This window comes from Osmerus eperlanus, chromosome 18 (genome assembly GCF_963692335.1).
Source record: "Osmerus eperlanus chromosome 18, fOsmEpe2.1, whole genome shotgun sequence".
Lineage (NCBI taxonomy): Eukaryota > Metazoa > Chordata > Actinopteri > Osmeriformes > Osmeridae > Osmerus > Osmerus eperlanus.
The window spans coordinates 11,321,084-11,333,277 of record NC_085035.1 but is presented as its reverse complement, the minus strand read 5'-3'; the positions used below and the strand labels follow the sequence as shown (position 1 = coordinate 11,333,277).

Sequence of the window (12,194 nt, the reverse complement as noted above, 5' to 3'; positions counted from 1 at the left end):
TGAATGCCAATGGTTACAATGACTTTTACCGTAGAACAATTTTTACTTCTCCATTTGCTTTTGGACTTATCTGGTCTTTGGCCTCTGAGATTGCCAGTACAGTACAAATGTTTGTCAAAAACTATTTGATAGACTATTTCCGTTTTGATTCACATTTTCTTACCGAGAGGACCAAGATGACTTGATGTAGCATTAAGATTACATTAAATTCCATGTAACTACATAGGAATACCTATTGTAAAAACATTGGAAATACATAGGAATTGCTCTGTGTTTAAATTATATTAAGTGTTAGCTGTAGAGGTTTCAAAAGTGTAAGAAAAGATAGTATCGGGGAGGGGTGTAAGGAGTGAATGGATATTGTAAAGGGACAGTTGAAGGTTGATTTACCAAAACAAGATCAATGTTAACATCCACTTACCCTTGGAAAACCCACCCTTCCCTTACCAGGTTTTACTGAATAACTTGTACCACTAAACCATAATGAAGTTTAACTGCATACCAGTTCCTTTGTAAATCCAATGTTGTTACTATAGGTATTGCTATGGAGGTACATGCTAGTTAACCTAATCTTAATGGAAATCTCATTTATAGTTCTACTTCTTGTTTTCTACCTTGCAGGGAGTTTGCACGTTGGAAGGTGAGGAACACAGCTATTGAGAGGAGGGACTTGATCCGGAACCCTGTCCCACTCATGCCAGAGTTCCAGCGAAGCGTTCGCTTGCTGGGGCGAAGACCCTCCACTCAACAGTTCATTGATACCATCATCAAGAAGTATGGAACACACATCCTCATATCTGCCACGCTGGGAGGTAAGATTATTACATTTACTTTTACAAGTATTCATTTAGAACATTATTAATTTTATACAAAACAACAGTGACAAACACAGCATACAGTTAATTCAGCCGTTAATCAAGGACTAGAAGTTTTAACAGAATTGCCTTGGTTAATCAAGGAACAATCTCTAATTTACTAAAAACAATACAATAATAGCATCATGGTGGTGTGATCAGACAATTCTGGAAGGTTCTGGTGTCCGAGAGTTCCTTTGAATCCCTAAGGGGTTCGTTTAAGAGCATGAATTGGATCCCTCCCGTTTGGAATTTACCTGACGTTTGGTTTTTGGGCACACATTTTCCTGTTATAGCAGCCTGTGTTCAGCATAATTTCAGATGAAATATAGATTTCTGTCGAGTAGAAGGGAGTTTCATAGGTAGAAGGTGTAGAGTTGCCATATCATACAGGCCCTCAAGGTGAATCAGCCTACTGACTAAATATGAATCAGGAAATGCAATATTGTGGTGAAATATGATACGATGGTGAAGTATAAATACCACAAAGTAAAGAGTATTGAACGTTGCCATAGACACAAAAGTGACTAAATATGGGTGATATATGAAGAAATTGTGACTCAGGGTTGGTTATAACATTGGTTGTTATTAGATTCCTCTATCTCTCTTCCCCTCCCTCTCTTCCACTGCTGTCTCCACTGGTACAATAAGTGTCACCAGATTATATTTTAACCCTGAGGGCATTAGATGAAAGTCATGGCCTGGAGGTTTCTAATCTCAAACTTTGTTACCCATTAAAGAACTCCATTTGTGAGGAGATAAACCCAGAGAACCGAAGTGTACTGAATGGCGGTTTGTGGGCCATCTCTCTGTCAATTACATCTTAACCCTTGTGTTCTCCTCGGGTCGTTCTGACCCATCAGTCATTGTGACCCACCGTCGTATTACGACAACTTTACCGCATACAAAAACAAAGTGAAGCATTTTCTTTTAACCGTCGGGCTGTCTCAGACCCCCCACATTGCGAAGGTTAAAAGAAAAGTATTTTTATTTGTTTTTGTATTGGGTAAAATTGGGTAAACACAATGATGGTTCGTTATGAACCTTTGGGTCATGTGACCCGAAGGCAGCACGAGGGTTAATAGATAAAGAAGTACGGCACAAGACAGCATTTTATGACCAAAATACAACAACAAAACAGGTGTCTGTTAATGATATACAGGTAAATCAATACCTTCCCTCTCATGTATGGCTTTTACATACACAACAGCTTGTATTATACAGAAAATAATTTATACAAATAAAAATACACACGTCTATACACACACATCGACAATCAACTGCATGATTAGTGGCACCCCTTGAGTAAAAAGTGGAATAAAAGGTCACCTGTTTGTAATTCATCTTAATGTCACATTGAATTTTTTTTTGAACAATCCAACCATAAGTTGCAGTAAATTGATTTTGAGAGAATTTTTATAATTCTGTCATCAATAAATCATTATTTTTAATATCAAATGTCAAAATATCTGGAGAAGGTCAAGATTTTCATGGGTGTACTTATATTTTACAACTAATTTTTAAGTATCTTTTAAATAAGTATGTACACTTATTATATTATTATTATTATATAATTATATATAATTATAGATCGCGTAGATTAAAAAGCATACAGAATGTTTTTTTCCTTTTTGATTACACTTCAAAATATTATGCAAGAGGTACCTTAGGCTAGAGGTGATGTGTGGCTCACATTGTTGAAACAGCTGCATTATAACCCAAAAATTGGGCAATCCTGTGTAAAGATTAGGGCTGGGTATTGGTTTGGTTTTTTAGATACCGGTGCCAAGTCGATACTTTTAAAACGGTATTGGTGCTTAAAGGGTGTCTGAACCAATACTTTTATTGAAATTGAACAATATATTAAAGGTTTACAATATACTTAAAGATGCTGTAAAGTGGAATTGACAATGAGTTTTAAGTTCATCACAGCACAGAAGACGTAGATAGGTTGGGTTTTTGCCCCGCCTATACAAAACCTGAGCTGAAAACGGCGGAAGAAACTGTTTAACGGTCTAACTCCACAATTCAGTGCGACAAAGTTTTCACGCTTTGCACATGCTTTCAGGAACTAATTTCACACATATGTAATGTACTGAGAAGCAAATCATGGAAATTTGCTTTACGACATCTTTAAATATACAAATGTAAGTAAATACAAAACACAAAAACTATCAACCAATAACGTTTGTCTGCCATGTTCTCCGACTTTCCGTGTTGTTGTTACAACGTTATCACGTGAATTATCTCAGTCAGGATTTCTTTTTTACCACATGAATGCAGTATAATTTAACTAGCGATCATGTGCGGTGATGATGAGTCTTTCGTCCGTTTCGTAACACCAGAGGGCAAATATTTCAATTGACAGCTCAGAGATTTAAGTGGCACCGAAATCTGCGTAATGATTTGGGCTGTTAAATACCGGTCATCTAGGTACCGGTGCCATATTGGGACCCAACCCTAGTAAAAATTATCCAAAACTGTAAAATGCCTTAAACTTCCCCATTCAGTTCTCCCCTTCTACTGATGTGTTTAAGCATTTACTGATACTGCATTTCATTAATAAAGAAACGTCTTTGAAAAAAGCTGATTTAATTAACATTGCCACTCTCAAAATTCAACAGTTCAAACAGTAGCCTTACCATCTGTTAACTGAAAGTGCGTAAAAAAAATTATGAGCTTGAAATGACTGGGAGATCTGGTGTTTTGCCGTTGGACAACTAACAGGGTATCAGCTACTGTAAGGCACATGCTAACAGGCATAATCTACCATTATTTATGCTCACCTGGATGAGGCTGGTTGTAATCATAGTTCGATGGAAGGCTACATTATGCCTCCTTAAAGCTTCACTGCTCACTTGGCCATATTGGCGTTGTAAAAGCTATAGCTTCTAAATGACAGTATACCAAAAAAATATAACAAAGATTTGGGGAGATGAATTTCCATTTGAAAGGTTGTCCAGCAAGCAAGTCCTTGATTAATGATGCCTAAGGCAAAGGAAATCAAATCCCTGTAGTCTACACAGTTTGTGTAGTCTACACAGCAACAACACAGACCTTCCAGCTATATCTACTGAAATAAAGCATCCACTTTAAATGTTGTCTTTCTCTTAGTTAGCTTCGAGAATCTCACCCATAAAGAAAACCCTGCTCCGCTCCCACTTGTCTATTATGGATCCTGTTACCGATCTCTGCTTGTACCTTGACTCCTCTGTGATTAAACAACCCCTCTGCTCTTGGATCCCTCTTAAGTCTGTTCTTGTTCCAGCAGTGCAGCAAAATGTTATTGTTTTTTCTGTATCACATTAACACTAATATTATTCCTGTTACCAGCTTTCAGCACCATCCATCAGATCCATCCATATACTTTCAGCTCTCGAGATCGGTGGCTACAGGTGCAGCTGGCTGAAAGAGACATATTTTGGGGGGATCTCGAAGTGCTTATTCAAACAACATAGAACGCGGCTGTCACGACGTGAGGTGGGGTTGGACCCAAACGCAGGGGAGTCGGCAGGCATGGCAGAAATAAGGGTTTATTACAACAACAAAAAAACGGGACACAGACAGGGTAACACGCAGCGACAAAGGGTAATGCTAAGACAAAGAATGGACACAAAACAGGAGCCTAAATACACAGAAACAAACAAGACACAGGTGGACACAATGAAACTAATGAGAACTCAACGAGACACAGGTGAAGACAATGAGACAGGGAAACACTAGGGCAGGGCAAAACCAAAAACAACAGGGGGGCACGGCTGTGGCCGTGACAGCGGCACTGCACGTCCTTGCCTTCTGAAATGGATACTTTGCACACTAACCGGTTCTCGAGCTAGTCATTAAACAATCTTTGGCCTTTCCATCCCACTATAAAACTTGCAAAGACAGACACACACACACACACACACACACACAGACAGAGATTTTTGAAACTTCAAAAGTTCAAAGCAACTGGAACTGTTACAAACTTGCCTGGAAGAACCATGTTTTTTTTGACCCCATGCACAGTGAGGAGAATGTTAAGAAACTCAAAAAATCCCCATTCGTCCCTGTTGGAGAATTACTGAGGAAAGAAACATGTTGGAGTCACCAAGTCTCCAAAACTACCATTAGATGCCACCTCCATGCCAACAAATTACTTGGAAGGCATGCAAGAAAAAAGCCTGTCCCTTCATCTCCACACAAACATACAGTGAGGGAAAAGATTATTTGATTCCCTGATGATTTTATACGTTTGCCCACTGACAAATAAATGATCAGTCTATAAGTTTAATGGTAGGTTTATTTGAACAGTGAGAGACAGAATAACAAACAAATAAAATCCTGAAATACGCATGTCAAAATGTTTATAAGTTGATTTGTATTTTAATAAGTGAGTAAGTATTTGACCCCTCTGCAAAACAGAACTTGGTGGTAAAACCCTTGCTGGTAATCACAGAGGTCAGACATTTATTGTACTTGCCCACCAGGTTTGCACACATCTCCTGCAGTCATTAAGGTTTCGAGGCTGACGTTTGGCAAGTCGAACCTTCAGCTCCCTTTCTCCCTAGATTTTCTGTGGGATTAAGGTCTGGACCTTAATGGGCTTCTTCTTGAGCCACTCCTTTCATGCCCTGGTCGTGTGCTAGGCCACTCCAGGACCTTAATGTGCTTCTTCAACTCCTTTGTTGCCTTGGCCGTGTGTTTCGGGTCATTGTCATGCTGCAATACCCATCCACGACCAATTTTCAATGACCTGGCTGAGGGAAGGAGGTTCTCTGAATCATTCAGATGTTCAGACGGGCCTGTACATGTGGTTTCTTAAGCAGGGGGGCCTTGCGGGCGCTGCAGGATTTCAGTCCTTCACGGCGTAGTGTGTTAACAATTGTTTTCTTGGTGACCATGGTCACAGCTTCCTTGAGATCATTGACAAGATCATCCCAAGATCATCCTGTGTAGTTCTGAGCTCCTCACCGTTCTCATGATCATTGCAGCTCCACGAGGTGAGATCTTGCATGGAGCCCCAGGCCGAGGGAGATTGACAGTCCTTTTGTATTTCTTCCATTTGCGAATAATCGCACCAACTGTTGTCACCTTCTCACCAAGCTGCTTGGCAATGGTCTTGTAACCCATGCAAGCCTTGTGTTTGTCTACAATCTTGTCCCTGACATCCTTCGACAGCTCTTTGGTGTTGGCCATGGTGGAGAGTTTGGAATCTCAGTGTCTTTTTTCCAGGTAACAAACTGAGATTAGGAGCACTCCCTTTAACACTAGAAGCGATTTTTTTTTTCTTGCATTCCAAGGCTGCAATTCTCTTTTCTATCAGCAGATGTCGCAAGGGCTCCCGTATGCGAGTCTTCTGTTATTCAGACAAAGTTTAATATACCTAACAGTGGCGGTCCTGGCCAATTGGCGCCCCGGGGCGATGTTTACCCCTGCTGGCCCCCATGCCAGCAGCGGGCGCCAAACAAAAAATAAATTAATTAAAATGCCGCCCCAGGCCTGGTTCGCCTGTGCCTAGAACCGCTACTGATACCTAAATTGTATAATATACCTAATGTGTATAGTTGGCTGTGCTTGCTTTTGGCAAGAGCACAACCGTTGTTCCCTCTCATGTCACCCTGGGATCTGCGACCGTGACCCCTTCATCCTCTGCCAGGAACCTCGGGGTGACCATGTATGACGAGCTCTCCCTCACAGCCCACATTGCTGCGGTCTCCCGGAGAAACATCCGTAAGATCAGAAGGTACCTGTCTGAGCATTCCACCAAGCTGCTAGTCAAAGCACTTGTCTTCTCAAAGTTGGACTACTGCAACTCGCTGCTCGCCGGTCTCCCAGCATGCGCAACCTGCCCTCTCCAGAGGATTCAGAACGCGGCAGCCCATCTGGTCTTCAATCTACCCAGACGCTCCCATGTTACCCCGCTCCTCATCTCCCTCCACTGGCTTCCCATCACGGCCCGTATCAGATTCAAGACCCTGGCCTCCCGAGCGGTGAACGGGACTGCACCCGACTACATCAAGTCTCTCCTCCAGCCTTACACCCCCACCCGCCACCTACGGTCTTCTTCTGACAACCGTCTGGTGGTCCCACCGCTCAAGAGCGCCCGGTCACAACACAAGCTCTTCTCCTGTCTGGCCCCTCAATGGTGAAATCAACTCCCCACCTCCATCAGGGACACTGACTTGTCTCCCCACCTTCAAGACGCACTTGTTCCGGGAGTACAACGGCACTTAGGAATGATTGGCAGGACCTGATGTTTCAGGATCACAATGACTCTTATTGAGAGTCTTGTTGCTCTTGTTGGTTAGTTGTAACCAGTGTGCGAATTACAGGGGCGTTTGGGGGTGGTCTGACCCCCCCGATTAAGGCTCGGACCCCCCCAAAAGAGGTAAAAAACACAGGTCGGGGGGGTCGATATATCGTTCTAACCTGTAATCGTAAATGTAACAATATATTTACCATATTCATTCAATAACAGTTTGGCAATACACAGAAATGTTGACTTTATGGCAGGGAATATCACACACCTGCCATAGTCAAAATTCACTCAAAAAAAAATAATACTTGCAAACCCCCACAGTAGTAAGAATAACAAAGAGAAAAACACACACACATATATCTTATGCCCTGGATGCCTATGTATCACGAATGTGAATAGGCGTTTGAGAGCATTATTACAAGTACCGCACACTCTCAGAGACAGTGTGGAAGGCCAGGGTACACTAAATGGACCATGTTTCCAACTCCTTTAAGTTGTCAAAATATTCAATAATAGGCTGCCATCTACGGTAGAAATTCTTCATGGACCCTCTCAAAGTAAATTTAATTTTTTCTAGCTTGAGAAAGAGCATGACATCCTCCAGCCAACGGGAACTCGATGGGTGTGTGGTGGATTTCCACATAAGGAGAATTCTACGGCGGGCAAGCAGTGAGGTGAATGCAATAACATCCGATTGAGCTTTAGTGACTGTGTCTGTAGGAACACTAAATATTGCAATTAAAGGACTTGGATCAATGGTGACGTTAAGCGCCTCAGACAACATTTTGAACACTCCAGACCAATATGTTTCCAGAGAAGGGCAGGACCAAAACGTGTGGGTAAGATTTGCAGGTGAAAAAGAGCACCTACTACAGCTAGCATCAGCCCCCTGATATATTTTCGCCAGTTTTGCCTTACTATAATGAGCTCTGTGTAGCACTTTAAACTGAATGAGTGCGAGGCGAGCACAGGACGAAGATGAATTAACTCTTTCCAGTGCACGGTCCCAATAATCACCCAACTCCATTCCTAACTCCTCCTCCCAACCAGCCCGAATTTTGGCCAAGTTGTGATTTTCCAAAGAAAGCAATTTCTGATATAAAACTGAAATAATTCCTTTTTCTGGTTTTAAAAGAGTTATGTCTTCCCAGAGTCCCTGCTCAGGCAGGGAGGGAAAGGAGGGGAAATTAGCCTTGAGAAAATGCCGTATTTGGAGATATTGAAAAAACTGTTGTCTTGGGAGGTCATGTAATCTCTGTAGATTCTCATAACTATCCAGTTTAGTATAGTTTTAGAACTATAAAGGTCTTTAAAACAGTAAATACCCCTCCTCCACCATTCCATAAATGATAAGTCCATAATAGAGGGACGAAAAATATGTTTTTTGTGAATTGGACCAAGGGTTGAGGCAGACATGAATTTGTAATGAGAGCGAAATTGGTTCAAAATGTTCAGAGTAGAGAGCACTACAGGATGAGAGGTGAAGCTGGAAGATCTTATAGGTAAGGATGAGTAAACTAAGGCCCTAAGGCTAGATTGTTTGCATGACTGTTCCTCTAGAACACACCAGCTTATATGAGGAGAGTGTAGCCAACAGACTATTTTCTGAATATTTGCAGCCCAGTAGTAGTGGATGAAGCTGGGCAAAGCAAGTCCGCCAACACAACGCTGCCTTTGTAAAAGGTCTTTCTTAACTCTGGGTGCTTGGTTGCCCCATATAAATGAGTTCACAGCTTGACTAATTGTTTTAAAAAATGATTTAGTGAGAAAAAGAGGTAAGCATTGAAATACATATAGAAACTTTGGGAGTACAGTCATCTTCACTACATTAATACGACCCATCAAAGTAAGTGGTTGAGCAGACCATCTTTTAAAATCATCCTTCATTTGGTTAACTAATGTTGTTAAATTAGATGCATGAAGAGAAGTGAAAGATTTGGTCATATGAATTCCTAAATATTTGAACCCATCTTCAGAAAGGCGAAAAGGAAAGGAGGGTACTAGCCTGGAAGGAACAGGAGAGTTGAGTTTAAAACACTCACTTTTCTGCAAATTGAGCTTATATCCTGAGAACATTCCAAACTCCTCCAGGATAGACACAATAGAGGAAGCAACCGTGGCTGGGTGACTAACATAGATCAACAAGTCATCAGCATATAGAGAGACCTTGTGCTCAACTCCCCCTCTAAATATGCCCTGAAATGCTGATGTAGTTCGCAGGGCTATGGCAAGTGGTTCGATTGCAATGGCAAATAAAAGTGGGGAAAGTGGGCAGCCTTGTCTTGTGCCTCTTGTCAAAGGAAAAAAAGATGACCGCAAACCATTGGTTTGTACACACGCTTGGGGATCTTAATATAAAAGCTTAATCCATTTAATGAAGGTGGCGCCAAAACCAAATCTTTCCAAAGCCGCAAATAAATACTGCCATTCAACCCTATCGAATGCTTTCTCAGCATCCAGAGAAATAACTGCTTCGGGCACAACAACTGTATTTTTTGTATATGCTATATCAATCAGGCGGCGGATGTTTGCAAATGAGTGTCGACCTTTAACCCTTGTGTTATCTTCGGGTCATTCTGACCCATCAGTCATTGTGACCCACCGTTGTATTGCGACAACTTTACTGCATACAAAAACAAAGTGAAGCATTTTCTTTTAACCGTTGGGCTGTCTCAGACCCCCCACATTGCGAAAAATTATTTTTATTTGTTTTTGTATTGGGTAAAATTGAGTAAACACAAGGACAGTTCGTTATGAACCTTTGGGTCATGTGACCCGAAGGCAGCACAAGTTAATAAACCCTGTTTGATCTTCGGATATAATTTTAGGGAGTGGATCTTCCAGGCGGTGGGCTAAAACTTTAGCTAGAATCTTGGCATCCACATTCAAGAGAGATATTGGACGATAGGATCCACAGTGAGTGGGGTCCTTGTCTTTCTTGAGAAGAAGTGAAATGGACGCTTGAGAAAAAGTGGGTGGCAAAGAGCCCCTATCTAAATATTCATTGAAAACTTCCAAGAGAAGTGGCGCAAGCTGGTCCCTAAACTTTTTATAACTTTTTAACTCTATACAATATCCGTCGACGCCTGTAGTTTTGTTATTCTGCATGGCCATAATGGCTCCAATGATCTCCCCTATCTCCAAATTTCGCTCAAGTGATGAAACAACTGTTTGATCAAGAGAGGGAGCCTCTATATTATTCAAAAAGGCTGTCATGGGTGTTATGTCTGTGGGGAAGTCTGAAGAATAAAGTGAGATGAAATGGGAAGTAAATATATCATTTATGTGTTTTGGGTCTGAAACTAAAATACCTAGCTCATCTTTAACCTGAGGGATAAGACGAGATGCAGTCTGCCGCTTTAATTGGTGAGCAAGTAAACGACTACATTTATCCCCATATTCATAAGAGATCCCACGAGTTTTTAGTAGAAGTTGCTCTGCGTGTTTCGTAGTTATAATGTTCAGTTTGGCTTACAATTCTATCCGTTTCTTATGTAACTCAGCATTGGGGGATTCTGAATAGAGCCTGTCAAGTTTATGTATAGAGTCAATTAAGCTTAAGACTTCCTTAGAGTGTTCCCTTTTGCCAAATGCCACATATGAAATAATATGCCCCCTGAGGAAAGCTTTGAGCGATTCCCACAGTAATGAATATGAAGTGTTCTCCTTTTTGTTTGTGCTGATGTAAACATCTATGTTGATTGCCAGATAGCGGCAAAAGTCTTCATCTGACAGTATAAGGGGATCTAGTTTCCATAGTGGACGTTGCTTTATATTCAGAGCAAAAGAAATGTCAAGAACAACAGGGGCGTGATCAGAGATAATGATGGTTGAGTAGTCAACAGATTTAAGTGAAGGAATAAATGAGCTGTCAATTAAAAAATAGTCTATGCGAGAAAAAGAACGGTAGACTGGGGAGAAGAAAGAAACCGCTTCAAAGTTGGGTTAAGAAGCCGCCATGGATCAATACAGCCACTCTGCTCCATAAATGTTGTGAATGCATTTGCCATGCCTGAGGGCGAAGATCTCTTTGAACATGACCTATCCAAAGTAGGGTTGATGGCACAATTTAAATCACCTCCCAGAATCAGTTTGTGAGTGTCCAAGTTAGGGAGCGAGGACAGAAGCTTAATAACAAACTCTGTGTCATCCCAATTAGGAGCGTAAACATTGACTAGAAGAACATTGGTCTGGTAAAGACAGCCACTGATTATAACAAAACGACCATAGGGGTCGGTGATGATCTCTGTTGGTGTAAACTGTACCTTCTTATTAATGAGAATAGCAACGCCTTTTTAGCTACCATCATGTCTGGAGTGATATACTTGGCTAATCCAAGCTTTACGCAAACAAATGTGATCTTTTAACCGTAAATGTGTCTCTTGTAAAAATAAAATATCGTCATTAAAAGATTTGAGAAAGAACTCTGGATCGTTTGACTGGTCCATTCAGCCCCTTAACATTCCACGAAACAAAGCGTACTACTGAATTACTGTTTAAGAAGAAGTAACCATATCAATGTGTTTGGACAAAAGGGATTGTACAGTATATTACAGAAACTTGAAGGGGCGGTAAGATCATAGTGTAAGTAGACATGTGCTCTCCAAAGCCTTACATAAAGCTGAAGTAAATGGGACTGTAATAAAGGCGTGTGTCCTGGGCTAACCCACATGAAAAATGAAAAAATGGGGGGTGGAAAAGAAAACAAATTCAAAGAATAAACACAACAATATGAGCAACAACAATAACACTTTCCTAGATCCTCCTCTATTAAAGATCCTGTAAAGTGGACCTGAAAACGAGTTTTAAGTTCGCCACACCACAGAATAATGTGTTATTAACTACCCATCCAAATTTGAATGAAAAAATCACACCGACAAGTATGTTAAATTAGGCTTTGAATTGTGAAAAAATCAGCAGTCTTCTCTGCTTGAGACTGGGGGGGCGTGTCGCCTGAAGGAGCTGAAGCTCCGCCCCTCGCTGCCTAGTGCCTACCTCCGACCCAGATAATAGACTCTATGTCAAGCCGAACAAAACCATATAGAATTAGAATTTATTTGTTCAATGAGTGAAACATACAGATGCATATAAATGAAATG

At 41.2% G+C, this 12,194-nt stretch overlaps 1 protein-coding gene across 1 annotated transcript in view; it reads left to right on the top strand.

The window, feature by feature from the left end:
• The window catches only part of brinp1 (bone morphogenetic protein/retinoic acid inducible neural-specific 1), a 250,264-nt gene that overhangs the window by 132,317 nt on the left and 105,753 nt on the right, over positions 1-12,194 (top strand). Inside the window, exon 3 of the mRNA XM_062484686.1 lies at positions 622-812. Within this exon, the coding sequence (XP_062340670.1) occupies positions 622-812 (191 nt within the window). The remainder of the gene's footprint in view (positions 1-621; positions 813-12,194) is intronic.